This window comes from Eucyclogobius newberryi, unplaced genomic scaffold (genome assembly GCF_026437365.1).
Source record: "Eucyclogobius newberryi isolate DKJ021-1_F unplaced genomic scaffold, fEucNew1.0.hap1 SCAF_15, whole genome shotgun sequence".
NCBI lineage: Eukaryota > Metazoa > Chordata > Actinopteri > Gobiiformes > Gobiidae > Eucyclogobius > Eucyclogobius newberryi.
This window is the reverse complement of record NW_027315779.1, coordinates 17262224-17282282: the sequence shown is the minus strand read 5'-3', so window position 1 is coordinate 17282282 and position 20059 is coordinate 17262224. Positions and strand designations below refer to the sequence as shown.

Genomic DNA, 20059 nt, shown 5'->3' with positions numbered 1-20059 from the left:
AATGATTGCACTTTGTAAGATAAGACAGGCTACTCCATATGCCTACAGTATATACACAACAAATAATGCATAGAATAAACCTATTGCCTCAAAACAAGATTTTGCTTCAGACACTTTTAACCCAAGCTTTTAACAAAATGTGGTGCTAAAAGTGCTGAGTCTTTCCAAGCTTACAGTTGAGTAAATATTCCTGTAAAACCTGTCCATGGTTGAGGTTTTAGGACCGTTGACAGGACAAGGTCGCAAAATGAACCAAAAACAGGTGACAGGTCAGAGGTCATAAACCCCGGGTTGCTGCGCGCGTAACCAAATCACTGAGCCAAAATAGTTTAGGTGCTATACCCGAATATCTCTCCAGTTCCCAGACTGTGAGGTCGATAAATCACCCAGACGCGGTGCACACTATGGCCGTGAGTCAAAGAGCGTCGGTTTAGGGCCCAGGACATTATTCAGGGCTATTTCTGTGTCAGTAAAGGGTTCTCCCATGTCACATAGACAAAATTATACACTTTATAATAATATTACTCAAGTAAATCTAATGGGCCAAGAAACTACTCAAGTGAGAGTAAAAACGTATTTGGGGACACTAGTAGTACTTTAAGAGTAACAGGCTGGACGCAACAGCTGATTCCAAATTTAGTTTTTAGTAGTTGGTGGGACAGAATATTAAATAATGCACTGTAGAAGTAACACTTCTAATTAAAACAAATATTACTCAAGTGGGAGTAAAAGTAGTGTCAAAATGTTACTCCATGAAGTACAATGTTTTGAAAAGGTTCCTCAAATAAATCTGAGTAAATGTAGCTGAGTACTGCCCACCTCACTGCACTGTTGTTTATCCTGCAGATCATATTCATTCATTAACCAAAGTTTTATTACGAGCAGGTCCAGTCAAAGTTACGTTATAACCATAAGCTTACTCAAGTAGTTACTTCAGCTTTGTAACCTTAAGCTAAATATTGAGGGAAAGTAAGACCTGAAAACTAACAATGTGAGATGTTGTAGCCTACTTTGTATTTTGTATTCATGGTAGATCTTGTAAAGTATTCTCTGTCAAAAGATCATTACTATAAAACATAAGGCTTTATAATCACAGAGAGATCCATAGATGTTTTATTTTGATACATTTTCAGAAAAGCAAAGAGGCACACAGGAAGAAAATGGTAAACTAAGAGCTCACTGAAGCTACAGACTGTGAAAACTGTAGACAAAAATTGCACATGAAAGACTTGATTATAATACACTAATGCACCACCATAACATTGTCCATGCCCACAGTACGCACTCATGCTTAATGGCAGAACTGACTGCATGCCAGAAGATTTCCAACTCTCCTTTTCTGCACTGCTTAATGTCCTGTAATCTGTCCTTTCATAAACAGGAAAAGGATCATATAAATCCTTCAAACTGAACATAAAATATGCCCGTAAATAAGCACTGTTTGGAAATTGAAGGACAATTACTCTTGTTCATTTCTTAACTTTGGAACTCATGTTTTGGAACAAAAAGTCTACATCAAAACAATAAGAAATACTTAACATGCACCAAAAAAACAAAAAGAACAATACATACTTCAATAAGTTGATCATTTGCATTTCATGACAGAATTTGAAGGATGACAAGTAACAGTCGTAGTTGATCCGTCATACACAGATACATATGATGTACCGTAATGCAGTGGATGAGCTTCTCTTTTTTGAAATGCTGCAGCCTTTTGTCATTATGGCTTAGTTCGTATGTCTCTGATGATGTGGCTTAGAATTCATACTGTATGTGTCAGCAAAGATACCGTAATAAACATATTCTTATATTATTTTGGGCAGGTCGGCTAATATACATTAGTATAAGCTTTTATTTGTACTCTGTATCAGTGCAATCAAAGTAAGGAAAGGGAATATAAGAAATAAAATAGAAAAAGTCGAATGTACTTGTACTACACAAATTTCTTAAGTAGAAATATACAGTGCTCTATAAATATGTATTTGGCCCCTAAAGAATATAAACTGTGGCTGTTCTAGTTATGACTTTTCTCAATCGAATTCCTCTTGAATTCAGTCTTTTATCCGACAAGTATTTACCAACAAAGGTGCAAAATGTAGAAATACAGCAGAAGATGATTTAAAAAAAAAAAAAAAAAAAAAAAGAGAAAACACTGATCAGTTTGGCATTTAGAAGCAAGCAGTCCTGTAAAGGTAAAGTGACATCTACTATGCTACACAATTTATATCATTAAGGTTATTGACAAAACATTTGTCATGTTAAACTTAACCATCCCATGTTCTAGGTCCAAAAATATCCCTTTAACATTTTAATTTACACAAATCATACCCTGAGATTTTAATAAGCATGTTATTCGAGTCGAATGAACTATATCCTCTTATGTCCAATAACAATTATGATAATTACATAAGCGTATATTCAAACCTAAACATCTATATCTACTTGACTGGCCTTTAAGACACATGTACAATGTCACTAGAGAACGTCCTATAGGACAAAAGCAAACAGCACTTAACTGGTTACATCATATAACACACAGTTAGATAGCTAACACCATATATAGCACATATAGAGCACATATATAGATTAATGTTAGCTTTTTACAAAGGTATGCCTTTATTTTTTCCAATTTCATACTCTTTAACAAATGTGGCAGTATGGCAAACTCCCTCATATGTTATTGCAAATGTCACACTAAAAACAGCGCTTTTTGCATTCTCTTATGTATCTGTCATTTAATCATTTCTAAAACATATCTAAGGCAAGTTGATCCACTTTATTTAGCTGGTTTATAGCATAGACTGTGAGTTATAGCATAGCTCATAACGTAGTCACAAGACCACATTTTACTGCAGCCACAAGATCCATACATGGAATTATTTTCTCACGTTTCAAAACACAAACAAACAAACTGTGTGTCCATTACACAATACAAAACTATACTCTTATATTACCTGCTTGAAGAAATAGAAAGAAAACTTGTCAGCAGGATAAATGCATCCGAAATGTTGTGCAAAAATTAAAGAGCCAAAATGATCAGCAATGACTGTGGAAATGCACAGTTGGTCAGTGAATGATGGGCGTAATGTCTTAAAAGCGCACATCACCACAGCAATGCAGTCCAGTTGAAGCAATTTCAACTGCCACACTTACAAAGTGCATCCCATTTTTTTACATTACACGTCCCCTTTAAAATGTTCAAACCACTTCAACGACAATCTGCCTCAAGAAACCATAAAAGCAAAGTCATGCAGGCTGTCACTTTTGTATCTTGAGCTTCAACTGAGCAGCTTTGGCTTGTCCCAGTTTTGACTGAATGTCCACAGGTCTTTCGAAGAAGCTGACAATGGCGGGCTCATTTAACAGTGACGCTATGACCTGCTCGAATGAAAAAGACCAGTCCACTTCTGACAGCTCAGAGCCTGGTGTGTCCTGGCTGGTCTGGGAGCTGCTGGTGTCTGTGCTGTCGGGGGACGTGGTCGTGTCCTCGGCAGGAGAGCCCTCTGCAGAGGCGGGGGCAGGTTTAGAGGACGCCGGGGGGCTGCTGGGCTCCTGCAGTTTACGTCCCACCTCCTCCATCCTCAAAAGGAGACTGGTTACGTGGGCTACAGCGCGGTACAATGACTCTTCCTCTGGATCACCGTGGAAGATGTTGTATAGAGTCTTGGAAAACTGGATGAATTGAGCCTGGGAAACAGAATAACAATAATGAAGGAAGTAACAACTATACCACCATCCACCAGCATGTGTCGAATTAACGATTGATATTAGTTGAATAAATGGCAACAAGGGGGAACAATTGGTCAAAGAGCAGAAATGTTTATGAGAAAGGAAGCGAGGGAACATTTTAAAGAGTTAAAAGCAGATGTGTGTGGGCTTTAGTGAGTTTCATACACTGGATGAAACTGTCAGTTACTGGTCACGTGTGGTATTTATCTGCCAAAAGGTTCAAAGAGGTGGTGAAAGATTGCTTGCGGAGTGTGTGGAGTAATCAGAAAACCAGAAAAGCTACTGTAAACTATAAGCTGATATATACGCTTCTTACAGAATGGCATTAGTATGATGTGTAGTTCATTACAGTTATCTTGATCTGGTAAGAGTGCATAGACATCTTATATAGATAGGTATAGGTATAGAAAATGCTGAAATGTTTGATATATTTTTCTGTCTGTATTAGCAGTTGCCAATTAATGCCAAACACCCATGACTTTATGATTTTACCTGGTTGATCCTTGGCAGGTCTTTAATTGTTTCTTCTTTCTTGAGTATTTCATTTTGCCATTGTTTCAAATAAGCCTGCAAGTCCACTTTCCCTCGACCTGTTCATTATATGCAAAATGCGCACGTTATGAATACTATAACGTTCATAATACTTCATCAACTGTTGTATCTGTGATATTACCTCTTTCCGGGCTTTTCCTAATAACACCATCTTCTGGAAGTTCAAATGCTAAAATAAAAAATACATTAAATGCATCAAAATAATCAAAAGGGCAAATGGTATTAGTGATGCGTACAAGTAATTAATGTATGTGCGGAAAAGGCAGCACACCAATAGAAAAAGGAGGAAAGAGTAAAGAGGCTAACCAGCGGGTCTATTTATTTGAGGAGAGTCTTCTGAGAGAGAGAAGTGTTGCATTCTTTGTTTCTGTGAGTGCAAAGGGCTTCCTGTGTACGCTGTTCATAAAGGAAGGGAAAGAATAAAGAAAGAAATTAGTAATAGTAGTATAGTAAGAAAACATTAGGAACAGTAAGTGTGGTTGGCGTGTCACATTTGTAAATGTGCTGTTAGGGGTACATTCATTGGCATGCTGCGTGCTCATGTGTGTCCATGCATGTAGGTCTTCATTAGATCACAGTATTAGTGTTGTTCAATTGCATATTTTACATTTTTGTGCATGTGAGACATTAATGGAGATGACATTTACTGAAAATGCTTTTAATCAGCAGGGGATGCACTCAAGTAATTATTTGCCATCGTCACACCAAATTACCACATTTATGGAGCATAACTAATAACTAATGAATGTCATTTTGATTATTGAAAAGACAAAGAAAGTTAAGAGTAAATCCGTGATATCAGATTTTTTTTGCAGTATTCTTTTAATGTTGTAGACATTGCAGACTACCATTTCATGAATCTAAAACATAATGTCTGCGAGCAAAAGTACTATACAGTTGGTGCTTAAAGCTTCCATCATGTTATATTTAGCTGCAAATATAGTGTTTCTACATGCTTCCTGCAGTTATGTAGATGAGTCATGAGAGCGTGCACATTGTGTACAAGTCACTTCCCAGCAGAAGTCCTACATTAGTCGTCTGTGTGTTGGCGTGCAGCCTGTCTCTTCCTGTTTTATTGCGATCATCAATGAACTGTGGACATATTTTGTGAACTGGAAAACAGGGACAGGACCTGTCCTTGGTGCTGAAGCAATTCTTCTGACACTATAAATGATGTATGAATCATGTTGTGCTGCTTTCTATATCCCTGACTATAACTCATGTCAGCTGTAATTCACACACTTCCTCTTGGCGGATCCAGAGACGCTACTCCATTACAGACTGTGCTCTCGGCTTCTCACACCCATCGTTGCCATGGCAAAGTCCTTTCACCCCACACTCTGGCTATTCTTACTCTGCCTTCAAGCAGCCAGCGCTTAATGATGTAAAAAGCACATATTCTAGGACAGTTTCTTTATACAATGTGCTCACCTGACTAAATGAGGACTACAGAAATGTCCCATTTCTGCATTGTCAGGTGCTCAGCAGATGTAAACACGCTTAAAGTGGGACATTTATCAGTACTTCTATGTGTAATTCTTATTTTGTTTTGTTTTTCATTGTAGGACATATAACATACTGTATGGCCAAGAACGCTGTTTACAAACAGCTGCTGAACTTTGAACCCTCTGAAGCCAACGCAAGTACTCAGTCGATGAAAAGGGTCAAAGTTAAAAGATAATCTTTTTCAGTTTAACAAGAGCCCATTAATGACAAGACATAATGTGCTCACCTGGAGGGAGATGCAACTTGAAAAGAAACTTCAGCTTGTTTGTGAATGATCCACCATACACCGTGTCTGCAGGTGAAATGCAGCGTTGAGGAAACAGTAGTAGTTGCATTACGTAATATGATTATTAACAAACCAAGGGCAGTGCAAAACTCTTTAAAGTTGACGAGGCCGTCCCGGTTTTCGTCAATGAGGCGGAAAACCCACAAGGACAGCGTGCTTTTGACTGGGCAAAAGGCCCATGGCTCCAGCAGAAAGAAGAGCGTGCTGAACTGCTGAAAGCCCAGCTGATACTGCTCCAGATAGGCCAGGCTTGGGTCATGGTGGAGCAGCGCCGGGCTCTTCATGGTCCAGTAACAGCTCAGAAAATGCTGCCTCTGAAACAAAGAAGACAAATATAACATGCATGTTTTCTGTTACTGTTTTAGTCATTCGTGGGAGCAGATAGACACTATTACTGAAAATGAGTGATCTTACTTTGAATAAATAATAAACTTCATCAAGCTCAGAAGCAGTAAATCTGACCTCCTGCGATACCACCCGAATCTAAAAAGGTAAAATTGTACATATTAAAATTGTGCCCAAAGTCACTGAGACAGGATTCAGTCACCAGCGACCCCGTACGGGAACAAGCGGTGGACAAAAATGGATTGAGTATTTCAATGACAAACTTACCACATTCTGCTTCGTTGTGTCCTCCAATGTCTGTATGACATAAAGTTTATTCCTCTTTCGAGAGCTCTCAACTTCTTCAGAACGTAAATGTCCAAATTTCTACAATAAAAATTACTCAAACAAATCATTGGATTGAGTGAGTGAACTGCGTGGTCTGCAAAACTCCATACCTCGTAGGCTTCACGGATCAGTTCGCTGATATCCACACCAAAATTAGATGCTCTGTCATTGGACCCACCTGAAGCCTGCTGAACGGTTTGGGGCAATGGACTGTCTTTGTTTGTGACACTATCAAAGAATCTTAACAAGAAATAACACACACACAAAATAAATGGTGCTTTTCTACTTTCTGTGAGAAGATTTTATGTAGCTCATTAATCACATACCTATTGAGAATTGTGACAGCCTCCGCATCGTCATGGCAGCTGATGAGGGCATCCATGTTGTAGTCCAGCACAGCCAGCCCGAGCTGCAGGATCGCTTTAATGCCGTCATAGAAGAAGCAGTCGACCACATTGACAGCGCTCTCGATGGGAAGAACGCTGATGAAAAGAGTGAGGAACCAGGACAAGGACACGGACGAGAAGAAGCTCAAGTCGGTCATGTGCTCCACCAGCTGCGGCAGGTTCTCCCGAATTAGGTCTTCGAACACAGCTTGGTCAACTAAAGCACCTGGACATTTCACAATTTGAGTTATTTGTCTTTATTTAAGGTCCTTTAATTATTAATATTGAATTGTTACAAAGTTATTAACTCATTGAACTATTTAGTTACCAATAATTCTGCGGTTGAAATAATCTGGCAGCATCCTTTCACAAACGGCCACTAAAAGCCAGAAAGCTTCTTCTTCTTTGGCATAAAGAAGCAGCACTGAAGTGAGAATGTTCATGGCCTGAAAGTACATACAAAAAATAATAATGAGCGTTAAGTTTATTCTGCCTGAATTATGATTTAAAGATGGAATTGAAATTACAAAATCTAAATAATTTAGTATTTAACAAGGTAGGATATGATCCATCTGTTTCCCCAGGTACAAAATGTCAAATGTAGCTTTTACTGACAATGATTGTAACTGTTATACAAGAACATTGGACATAATTTTGTGCTTTGATTGAATTATGAATATGAAAGGTTTTTGCAACTAAAACCGGTCAGAAAGAAACTTAAAATGCCTCTCTCTGATCTGTATAGTCACTTACAAAAATACCAGCACATGCAGTCAATCATGAATCAGTGCTAGAGCAGCAAAAACTTGTATTTGTTTCCTCTATAGGCAGGTTTAGTTCTTATTTTATTTCCTTTTTCAAACCAGTAAGAACACAGCCATGAATACCATAATAATTATTGGCCCTCTAGTCACCTGACAGTAGCCAATCTTGGGGTTCCTGTAGGCATAGGCAGTGAGGACTCTGCGCAGAGCTGAGATCCCGGTGTCGCTCTGAAAGGCGGGATGCTCGGGCAGCGAGCGGTGCAGATCCCTCTCGATCTCATCTGTGGCCAATGTGCTGGTGCCCAGAGATTGCTCCACTAGCTCAGTGTAATAGCCCGGGTGAGTGGCCATGTCATTCACAGCTCCTACAGAGAAAATCCAAAATAGATGCTGCTACATTGTGCATATTGTAAAAGTTTTACTTCATTATTTATGCTGGGTGAGCACTTGCAGCCAAACCAAGGAAGTCCTCTTAGCCAATAAATCCCTTGATGCAGCCAACTACTCAAGCTTCTCAAATTGTAACTGATGAACAGAGCTTATGATGATTTTAGATACCTGAGAATAGCATCCACAACTCTCCCCTCAGGGCTTCAGGGACGCCACGCACAATCAGATCCCGAGTCTTCTTTGTGAAAAACATACTTGTACCACGTCCATATTCAGAGAAGTGTATGTTCCAAGACTGTTCCTTCATCTTCTCTTTAAGCTATACAAAACACATGACATCAAGTCAGCAAATAGTACAGGCCATTATTTCAGGCATTGCGTTAGGTAGATAGCTACCATTTTGGGGTCAAGGTTTTCCATGTCTTGAGGGTGAAAAACGGTCATGAGGGCCTCAGTGCTTACGGCTTTGGCGTTGTCTCTCTGCCCCACCATAAGAGTCACATCCTCTGGGTTATCCTCAAAGTGGTTGATAAGAGACTGACACTCACCACGGATTGCCTAAAATCAAGAACAGAAATCAAATTAGAATCGGACTGGATTAAAGCATGTGCAATAAGATTGGTGTGTGGGGTGTTGTTACTTCTGATGAGGCGGAGTGCAGAGGACTGGCACTGATCCCACATCTGCTGCGTATGGAGTTGGTGAGGCGCTGGTAGTCGCGCACCTCGGAGAAACGTAGTGCCCTCTTCCCACGCATGCACACGGTCAAAGCCCTGCTGCCGGAGTCTGGCTTCTCAACATTAATAACCTGAAAAATAATGGATGATTGTTCATTCCGCCTAACTTAAGGTGATATAGTGAAGATTACCTCACGCATTGGTACGATGACATGACACTGGCTTCCATCCTGACTAGCAAAGCAAAGGTAGTTTTCAGATAGACATATCTTGCCAAGTGTGTTAAAATAGCTAAAGGGCACCCAGAGAAAACTTTCATGGACTTCTAATAAGTTCTCTTCTTTTGGAAGCCTAAAAAATGTCCGAAACTGTTCACTCTTTGCATGAGCCTCAAGGCCTCTGAAAGAAAGGAAAAAAAGATGCAATACAACAATTATGACAAAAATATATATCAAAACAAAAATAGACTTATAAATATTTTTAAAATGTAATATATGAATCATGAAAAAACAGAGATGCAGAGGCAAACTGTACCTCCTTGTAATCTGCAGGGGGTTGCGGAGCGTTGGCTCTTTTTGGAAACCCTCTTTGTCAAAGAGTCGCTTAATAGAGTAATCCGCCAGTTGTTCCATAATTACAAAAGTCTCATTAAGGTGCAGTAGCATTGAGAAGTAGTGATCCTCGCCATGAGCAAAAACATGGATACTTTCGGTCAGAATGACATTTGAAGTTTTCTCCAGCTTCCATAACTCATCCCAGGAGATGACCAGCTTCACTACATGGAGAAGGAAGGTAAAAATACTAAAATAATTAGAATTCACTCTTTGTTATTTTTATTATTATCGACGCTTTCTGCAGACTATCATTTGGTCAATAAGTCCCAGCCTTTCTCCCTGTGAAAAGCACGTTTCCTTTGGTTTTAAGACAACTGTAAGCTTCAGAAAAGACGAGGTTAGTGACTCACCCTCTGATCCAAGCAGGTATGAATAGAAGCAGAGGAAATTGGTGCTGAGGTAGAGCCAACCCTGGCACGGCACTTTGCCTTTCCAGTAGCTGCATGAGTAATAGGTCACCAGCTTCTCCTCTGAAGGCAGCTCAAACCACTTCTCAAACCTCAGAAGAGCCTCTCGGAATTTCTCCGGCTCATCTTCATGAACCAGAGATGATTTGCCTTCCTCAGCAATCAGACCCTTTACAGAAACATAAAGTAGATTAGCAGGAAATGTGCTATTTTAACAAGGGTTCAACAAGGGTTTTGTTGGGATGTATGAACACAGTAAGTACACAAGTACACACTACAATATAAAATAAAACCTTACTCTAATCTTGCCCTGCACAAAGCTGGTGATGTCTTCACTTGAGTCAAAAACTGAGAGTGTCCTCATGATGTTCTGCTGTAGCCAGTCCCAGTGCTGAAATATCTCCTCTTTGGTCACCCCTGAGCAGAAATGACATAACAATAACAACAACAAGACATAACGTCACAGATTAAAGCCGTGTTCGGCTGCAGCCTCCCATTTATACAGGACCTGTAAGTCTCCCGGACTCTGGGATGAGCAGGTCAAATCACAGCTGAGCCTTGTCACCCTGGACACCGACTATTTGAACCACTCCCCTCGAGTCAGACTGCTAGTTTTGCACAATAGTTCTGACCAGACTGTACATTTTGTGCATGTACTTATTCAAAGTATTTAGTCAAGCCTTATTTTATTTTATCTTAGTTTATAACAATTATTAATTGTTTCATGATGCAGCATTATATCAGCAATGCAAGTTCCTAGTTTGTGAATATTGTTCACTTACAATGGAAATGATTCTATGATTTCTTTTAATCAATTAATCAATACTGAACATGGTTATTGGAATCAAATATTAACATAAGTCAATTCACGGATAAATATGAAACTCACCACATGCTATGGTCCAATAGATCTGTGAGTCTGGTGTGTGATGCAAAATGCGAAAGGGGGCAACTTTAGATGTTGAGTCCAACACCGTGTCCAAAGTGCCCACAAGAAGCCCTGTAAATCAAAGACAGTTCATTAATATGCTTCCTTAGTAAGTACATACTGTTCAGCTTTGAAGTTCAGAAGAGATCTTGCTCCTAATACTGAGCCTTAGGAAAGCACTAGAACCAACTCCCCAGTGAAAACAAATATTATATTTAAAATGGTAGAGTAATAGAATAATATATGTTTATAGAATATAACATTAAAATCAAAATTATTAAAGGCGGTATGGATGATTGTTCGGCGATTTGAGAACGCAGGCGGAAGTGCGCATGCGCACTCCCCCATGCGGACTGATACAACACACACGTGCGTTTGTTTATAAGCGCAACGGAGCGCATCGCATCTCTCGTCTCCCGTAGATTTCTGTCCACTTCTGCGTCAGCTCGAACTGTCTTTCTCCGTCTTCATTTTGCCCCGTACACTGAGGGAACTATATTATGATAGATCCATGCGCTTAGGCACGCGGAAACGTGGGGACGAGCCTGACGCGGCTGCAGATGAGCGATAGGTGCGTTTTATGATTGATACGTGGCAGGACAAATGATTTATCCACGCCACGAGGAAATATGATAAAAAAAATTGCTGAAAAAAATCGTCCATACCACCTTTAACTGAAGGCCAAGTTGAAAGTTAGTAGAAATTGTGTTTTGCAAATGGTGTGTATTTGTGGATTCACAGGGTTAAATGTGAGTCTAGATAGTTGCCTGTCAGTGTTTGTCTCTAAGAGTAACAGCTACAATTAACTGGTGATAGTCCAGGCCACATCCGACTCATGCCAATAGTGGCTTGAATAGGTTTCTACAACGAAGTCGTAAAGGAATAATGAATGGATAATTAGACTTGAGACATAAAAGTAAAATATTTTCCTGAGTTTAGCTGGTGGTCAAAATTTTGAAAAATATTAATGATATGATGAAAAACATGATTGCATATAAAATCTTTGCCTTTTTTGTATTATTGTAATAACTATGTAATCAAAATTGCTGATCAAATTTGATCAATATAAATCAAACAATTGAAATATACCTAATTGGACTCCAATATCCTCCATGAATAATTAACAAGTGTGCAGAGAAACCACACTTTCTGCATCAGCAGACACTGCTAAAGAGCAAAGGCAAAAGGATCCATTTCTGGTCAAATGACCCCCGGTTTTACAGAAACAATAACATACACAAAAGATATGAGAAAATTAGGGCTGCACAAATAAAAATAGCAATAGTGCAATTCTCACATCGCAAGGCTGCAATTAATTACATAATAAAATGTCCTCTGTAAAGAACAAAATCAATATTTTTATAGACATATCTTGTACCTGTAGACAGTTTAGACCTTTACAAACATTCTTTTATTTATTTATCAGTTTATATTCCATTCCTTACTCAAATACGGTCCTGGAGTGCACTCAGAATCCTACCTAAACATTTGTCGCAAATCAAGTCACAATACCGGTACTTGTCCGAAAAATAAACTAAACTACTTTTACATAAAATTGTACATAGTTTTTATGTGAATTTTTGAAGTCCAACATGCATCATGAGGCGGTATTTAACCTCCACTATTAATATAATGGCCTGCTCACACCCATCAGACTCATTGTCTTCCACTACACACTATTCATTATCATTAAGAGTCCATTAGTTACTTTAGCAGCACACATGTATAACACGGGAAAGAGTGTTCCAGGTAATTGTAGGCCCATGTGTCATAGCTTCTGTGCAGAGTGGAAGAATGTTACTTCTCACAGTTATCTAAAGACATCAAGACTAACAACAAGACTACAAGACTAACTGCAGTGTTTCCCAAGCTGGAGTATGTGGACCACTGGGGGTAAGCATGCACTTCGCAGGTGGGTTAATACTTCAAATTAGGATGAATTTTTATTATTACTTATTTTTGTAATACATTGTACCACTTAATGAATGATTGGGAGGCTTGTGGATATATATTAAATATTGATAGTATACATTTAGTACACATACACTCAGTACACTACATACAGTGACAGACAAAGCTTGGGAACCACTGTATATAAATCAAGCCATTGTCAGAACAGAGTAGATATGTCATAAGATTAAACACCATAGAGAAAAAAACTGGGTCATTTTGAACTCTCTTCAGGGTCGACTGATCTTACACGAGTCAGTTACAACACATGTGTAAGCAAACATCACAGGTAAACCTTCAACACAAACAGTAATGACAGCACAAATGACACAAGAGTGAACAGCACGTGTGAAAGGGCAGCTGTTGTGTATTTTGTCAGCAGCGCAGAGCGTCCACCGCACATTAACCACACAAACCAATAAACTGACACGTATGCTTTTGCAAACTCACTGTCAGAGTCACAATAACACTGAAGCTGTGGCTGAACTCAAACCTGTTGCAGTAGGATTAGTAATGGAAGCACACTGAGGCTGCACACACCCGTGTCATTGAAAATATAAGCACTATATGTTGATGAAAGTGATCAAATGCAAACATAGGTATCGTGTACATTTGACCAAGTCAACATAACATCACATATTGGTTTATCTCACCTGTCAGCCCTCCGCCACCTTCTCCATAGCCTCGTCTCCGCTGCAGGATGAAGTACTCGTTATCCTTCTCGGTGACCCACAATTTGAAGGCATTTTTCAGCAGAATCTCGTCGGGTTTGAGCCACATGTTTCACAGGTCATTGGGTTGTCTGTACAATCGGCCTGGCATGTCACAGATGGCGGGTTTGTAGACCAACATCAAAATCCAGGGACATTTGTTTGTGTCCGAGTTGCTCCCTTCACACGTCGACAAGAAATTCTGCCAAAGTTGCGGGGCATGATGGGATTGTAGTTTCTAACAAGACGGTGGTGCATACGTCATTTCCATGTGCCGGTCACATAGACTATGGTCAGTCAGCAGATTCAAAAAGATGCTTGATAAATGACAAAATATTACTAGAAATAAAAAAGAGAGTGTATTTCTTCTTTAAAAATTGGGTTTATTGATTTGTTATCAAGTAAAATGTGTTAACACTAATATAAAACACTAACCATATGATTAAAATATATCTATAGTATAAATCTATAGATTGCTCTTATTACAGAAGTATGAATTTGTATATAATTTGGAATCCAAGACGACGCAGGGCAATGTAGTAAGGTGGCTTGAACAGCAGATGTCATCAAGAAACCTCCATTTAAAACAAGTAAAAGCCCAGTGCAATCAAAAATATTTCTTACCAAACCCAAATACCGCCTTTCAAAGTCGCTTCTAGATTTTGAGTGTTTACTTAAGGTAACCGGAACTGGCCGGTGAGTTTCGTGAAAAGGGCCTAGTTGGAATCATAATTTTAATACTATATTAATACAACAACTACTACAAGTACTTTTTGTACAAAACCCTTTGAATATATATCTTTAAGACATTTGCAGATCACTCTTTTAAAAGCTAGTTAATTATATGGTTAATTACAATTCCGGGATAAGCAAAAACTGCGCAATCGATGTTGATTCGATAATATAATAGATCCATGACGTTGATCGACGTTGCAGTTTCCGGTTTAACGTTATTGGTCTGCACGAGGCTGCTGGCCCTTTTTCCTACGCTCTCATTGGGCACTTCAACTGACGAGGAGCATCCAGACGAGGCGCAGCTAAACACGAACGCGCCAATTCAATACTACTGTCACCTGGGCAAACTACAAGAATATTCCAATCCATTTTTAGTTGTTAACTGTATTTTTATTCAACAATTCTTGTTCGATTAACTAATTGGCAGTTTAATTAATCAATTATTTCAAAATAACAATTCAACTTCATTAATTCCAATTCTATGAAGGTTATTTTGTGTTTTATTAAGATTTATTTTTTGACATTGCATTTTTTTTACATCAATTTTTTTTTTACATCGAATCTAGTAAAAATATTAATTTCAATACAATTACATTTTTTTTTAATTCGATGTAAAAAAACAAACAAACATACAATGTAAAAAAATATGAAATTCGATGTCAACAAATAAATAAATTCGATGAAAAAAAAAAACTACAATCACCGTCGCACAGTCTACGTCATTCAAACCCGCATCCATCTTCTCCGAGCGCCGAAATTAAACACAGCAACAACACTTCGCATTTCACAGGTGTAACCTTACCGTTTTTATATACACGTAGTTCATAAGATTGTGGACAGAAGTCTTAACGCCTAGCGTGACATATAAGTCCCGCTGTTTCCTGTAACGTTTGCGCAGTCACACGATTACTGGCAATAGTCAACAAATGACTACTTTGTAATCTCTTCACAAACAACTAATAATAATGCCTTGAATTGAGTCGATGTATTTCATGTCTTGACGCTAATGACTTGGTCGCCGTGTTTCTAGTTTTGTCATCTACAATGGTTTACCATAAAAAACCACGAGCGTTAAGCTAACAAGCTAACGCACGGATTCGAACTTTTAAGTGGACTGACTGTGATGTAAACAATGGAGGAAAGCTCATCGCGCCCTTCCATTGCCAGCAGTGTTTCTCGAGAGTCTTTTCTGCAAAAGCTCTTGGAGCGGCTGTGCCTCAGTCCGTCTGTAAAGCTCCGGGCTGAAGACTCCTGTCCTGTCACTGTGCTCGCTCTTCATCGGTATTTGTCTGACCCGGAGCGCGATAATGACAGCTACAGCTACGATGTGACCATCACAGACGGAGTATGGAGAGCTAAATGTTTCCTCCACTCCTGTTTAAATCATACGGTGCATACAAACTCTCTCAGGGCTGGCACAGACGTCAACATAAGGCAGTGCTCTTTTGTTTACAATGAGAGGAGACTGGGACATGGTTATCTGTGCATTGAAGACCTCACGAGCGGGACAGGTCACTGTAGTACTTATGACAAGGACATAAGTGCACTTCCTATGCTGGTCAGACAAGGCATGGAGAGGAGCATCAGTCTGCAGAGTGAAGTGCCACTTCAGGTGAACCGTAAGCACTACCTTCCCCTGTGGAACAATGACGACCCGGATGGAGAGATGTGGGCCCCAGAGCCCTCCATAGAGAACACTGTCCTCGATGGTGAGTGATATTATAAATAGAGCCTCATACAACCATGTAGCCATCGCTGCTGCTGTTAATAATTATTTTCAACAGTGTCCAATATCACTTTTCTGTCTAACCTGGAAGCACAGTTTAAAAATCTGCAGAAACCATTTCCTCTTCTTGTGAAAATAATACATAAATCCAGACTGAGATATTATGGGAAATATGGGCTCAAGATCGATTATCCTTATCAGGTGGGTTTGAGATTGCTCTTCGAGGTATAACTTTTATTATTAGTCAAACTTTCCTCTCTGGTTGTGACTCCTATGTCCTGTTCTGTGATATTGCAGGCCTATTTTGAGGTGGCAGATCAGAGTGGCACTATGTCCCTTGTGCTGTGGAATGACCTTTGTCTAGAGTTTTACCAAAGGCTCCAAGTGGGCACAGTGCTGTACCTTCAAAATTACACTCTGAAGCAGAGTTATCTGAACAGGTCACGCCCGCACATGGACCATTACAGAATGAAGGCTTTTAACTCTGTGGGTATGTAGCCATGGCGATTTATCTAAAATGCCATTGTCTATATTTGACAATTTGAAGCTGTTTTTTTAACTTTTGCTTTTCATTTCTTCAGAAATCTGTCTCAACCCACGTAAACCAGCTTCACTTATAACTATAATTTCACCAAAAAGTGTTCTACCGCAATGGGGATTACCTGAAGTTTCATACCAGTTCACCACCAGGTTACACTGACATTGCTTTTTTATTTGGGTCACAGTATTATATATTTATATATTATATTATCATATTTTATAGCTCATTTAACATAACATAAGATATTTGTTGTAGATCAGAGCTGAATCAACTATCAAACAAATCTGCTTGTGACATTATTGGTCTGGTAACATTTGTGGGACGTGTGGAAAGAGTAAGAAGTAAATGCAACAAAGGTATGCAAAATGTATTACTAAAGCTTTATGAAGTTTGATTTACAAATGTAGTTGTTTCAATTGTCTTTAGGCCTTCCTGAGAAATACTGGACCTATCGGTGGATTCATGCAGTAGATGGCACATCCAATTGTCCTTTCATCATTGAATTGTTTTCATCTTCTCAGCCTGAAGTATTTAGTCACATTTGCCCAAGTATGTGGCCATATTTAAGCGCACCTTAGCTTAATTTACATTTGCGCCCTGATCTGTGTTAACGCTAATACAGTGTGTGCAATGTTTTCACTTTTGCAGTGACGTATCTGGTTTGCACCCAAATGAGACTTTGTCATGTTGATGGTGGGCTACCTTACCTTACAAGCAGCTGTGAGACTCAAGTGTTCATTACAGGTTTGTGCAGATGCGTGTTTATGTTGTGTGGGTTTGAACCCCCTAAAATATGTTGATCTTCTGTTTATGGTGTGTCAGGTTATCACAAAGGGCAGCCATATGTGAGTGACCCTAAAGTAAAAAGCTTCATTCAGTGGACCAAGACTCTGAAAGACAACATCATCCTCCAGAAAACAACAGTTGGAGGATATTATAGCTATCCTCGAGCTCCAAAAACATTCACCCAGTCAGTGGAAGGTGCATCAGGTGACAATAATACTTCACCATAATAGTCTTAAGTGTTTTACCAAATAAACTCTTTTGTATTCCCTTTATACTAGTTCCACTAGTCGCGGCTGCCGACCTAAAGAAGGAGTTTGAGATGCTTCAGTACAGAGAACATAAAAGACTTGCTATTCAAGGACAGATCGTGGCAGTGCTATTTATAAAACACAAAACATCAGATGCGATTCCATGCCAAACAGAAGAGCCACCGGTAAATAAGAAATTATGTTTAATATTTCACTGATCGCTACAGTACTTTTGATTTGATTTTTATTTTTTTTCAGGGTTCTTTTGTTTTGACCCAATCATGTCAAAATGAGCAAGTTGCCAGCCCTGATTGTGACGCTGTGTCTATGGATAATACTTTGAGTCAAGCCAACACAAGGAAAACGAGATCTGGAGTGAGGTATGATGTTTACTAGGGCTTCTATTTTACCCATTTGAAGTTCCTGCAGCATCCTCATAAAATGTTTTGTAGAGATACTCAACAGTCTCCAGAAGATGTCACACCAATTAAAAGGTACCTAAATTGAGCAGATATCATTTGTTCTGTTAATTTCCGATTGTAGTGTATGTGTAGTTGACTGGACTGTCACTATTACAATATTGTAAATACATTTCTCATTTAGAAGCAGCAGACATGAAAACACAGCGGCCGGTCAAAGCAAGACTGACAATTCGTCAAAGGATACTGAGAATTTTCCAAGTCAAGGTACAGAAAAACTGTTATGTTTTACAATAATTGGAAATATTATGTCTTTGTTTTGTTACAGAATCTGGTGTTGCATCCTGGGAAAGCAGTGGTTGGCTGACACAAAAGCTGGACTTGTCAGAACATTTACATCATGGCATCTTGCATGAAAACAGCATTTCACAAAGATTCACTTTTGAGGAAAAGAATTCCCTTTTGCAGTGGAGCAACCTTCACCCAGCGCGGTGGAGCTCAGAACACACCACAGACTCCGTCCCACCTGTGGCTTGCCCTGGTTACTACCGAGTTACCATTTTAGGTAGTGTATACTGCGCACAATACACTGCCCCTTGTTCAGGATGCTGTTGTGTGCACAGCGTGTTGAACTAGTTATTACCAGTTATTGTTTCCTAATACCTTTTCCTCCGCTGAATAACGCTTTCATTAAACAAAAATGCTGTCCTACAGGTTAATTGTGAAATCATGTAACCTACTTTCCACATTTGAATCACTGTTGAGTCATATGGAGGCGGAGGCTGCTTTCTTTGGACTCATCCTGTACAGTCACAGGAATAAGACGGAAAAGCAATGTATAATAACAATGCTGAGGGAGACTGTTATGTCCGCTACAATCAATTCTGACTTTTGGTGTTAACTTAACATAGATGTAAAAAAAATCTCTTCAAATGTCTATGGCAATTTCACCGCATACTATTGAATGATTCTATGAACAACAATTATGCAACAGTTCTCCGCAATGTTTTGCTGTCTGAATAATAAATTATTAGATAATAGCCTCTTTAGCTGTACATTATTGACTTATATTGTCTAATTGGTGCAGCACATGCAGCCTGACACACGACAAACACAATTAACTATTCATTATTTGTTGCCATACATTCTTTGAGCTGTATTTTTTTTTTTATATTTCATAGGGATAAACAGGCAGTTAGCTGTAGACACTGCCTATGTCCCTGTTGTGCACCCTGATGAGCCTGCTGCAGTGGGGCTGGTACAGGATCCCCACGGTAACACCATGCTGTCCTGCCTCTCCTCCGGCTTCCTGTGCCCGCTCAGCGCTGATACAAGTCAATCAATGCAGCCGCAGCCAGGTACTAGTAACCACACACATTGAACATGGTGCATATTGCTTTGCTTTTCAACAAGAGATATTGCACTCCTATTTTTTCAGAGGAGATTTTGGAAACGGCTGAAGAGCTGGAGGGTTTGCATGTGGTGTGTGTCCTGGACCTTTGTCATCTCGGAGGAGATCAAGTGGAAGTCCGCATCAACAAAGTTTACAGAATAACTGAGGTTTCACTTGAATAGACTTTTTCAATCCACCCTGTAATCTGTATGATGTTGATTTGTAAATTATTTCTGCCATTCTCTTTAGATTAAGAGTTAGACTATATAAATGTACATATGCAGTCTTGACTCTTTCCTGCATTTCCTATTCCTTTTTCATCTATGTTAATTTAGTATATGATTTAATAATTAATTTGAGCTACAAGAACACTCTAGTTTTCCTGGACTTGCATCAAGGCCTTTGTTATGAATTAATGTAGTGTCATTTGCTTAGAATAACAATGCATGTTTGAATTATTTACTTTCCATGTCACAATATCCAGGTTGATTTTTAAATTCATCTGTAAAAAATAGTGGGTCAATTCTTTTACTTTTGTATATTATACTACACTTTTGTATTTGAAAACAATATTAAATCTTATTTTGATTTATGAATACACAAATAAAAATAAAACTATACATTACAGAAGACTGAGCAA

At 39.0% G+C, this 20059-nt stretch overlaps 2 protein-coding genes across 5 annotated transcripts; one reads left to right on the top strand and one right to left on the bottom strand.

The window, feature by feature from the left end:
* Positions 1-1097: 1097 nt before the first annotated feature.
* tbc1d8b (TBC1 domain family member 8B) lies at positions 1098-13790 on the bottom strand. 3 transcript variants are annotated; one of them, XM_072446443.1, is made up of 21 exons: positions 13515-13790; positions 10873-10983; positions 10282-10400; positions 9927-10152; positions 9497-9737; positions 9154-9361; positions 8926-9093; positions 8682-8843; positions 8454-8604; positions 8046-8260; positions 7460-7577; positions 7072-7357; positions 6856-6985; positions 6686-6784; positions 6488-6556; positions 6147-6387; positions 6014-6079; positions 4588-4677; positions 4403-4450; positions 4222-4319; positions 1098-3687 (listed from the first exon to the last, which is right to left on the bottom strand). In XM_072446443.1, the coding sequence occupies exons 1-21, from the start codon at positions 13639-13641 to the stop codon at positions 3259-3261; spliced, it is 3402 nt and encodes a 1133-aa protein (XP_072302544.1). In that variant the 5' UTR covers positions 13642-13790; the 3' UTR covers positions 1098-3258. The 3 variants fall into 3 exon arrangements, with proteins under 3 accessions (XP_072302544.1, XP_072302545.1, XP_072302546.1); XM_072446444.1 differs by lacking the exon at positions 4588-4677 and having other exon boundaries at positions 13515-13789; XM_072446445.1 differs by lacking the exon at positions 4588-4677 and having other exon boundaries at positions 4403-4435; positions 13515-13789.
* A 1628-nt stretch (positions 13791-15418) lies between these two features.
* On the top strand, positions 15419-19602 carry radx (RPA1 related single stranded DNA binding protein). Of its 2 annotated transcripts, XM_072446441.1 has the most exons (15): positions 15419-16015; positions 16091-16233; positions 16330-16522; positions 16614-16722; positions 16829-16929; positions 17000-17122; positions 17222-17317; positions 17396-17563; positions 17638-17792; positions 17866-17987; positions 18060-18101; positions 18211-18293; positions 18355-18591; positions 19208-19384; positions 19465-19602. In XM_072446441.1, exons 1-15 carry the CDS (start codon positions 15439-15441, stop codon positions 19599-19601), a joined length of 2463 nt encoding a protein of 820 aa, XP_072302542.1. In that variant the 5' UTR covers positions 15419-15438; the 3' UTR covers position 19602. The 2 variants fall into 2 exon arrangements, with proteins under 2 accessions (XP_072302542.1, XP_072302543.1); XM_072446442.1 differs by lacking the exon at positions 18060-18101.
* Positions 19603-20059: the final 457 nt, after the last annotated feature.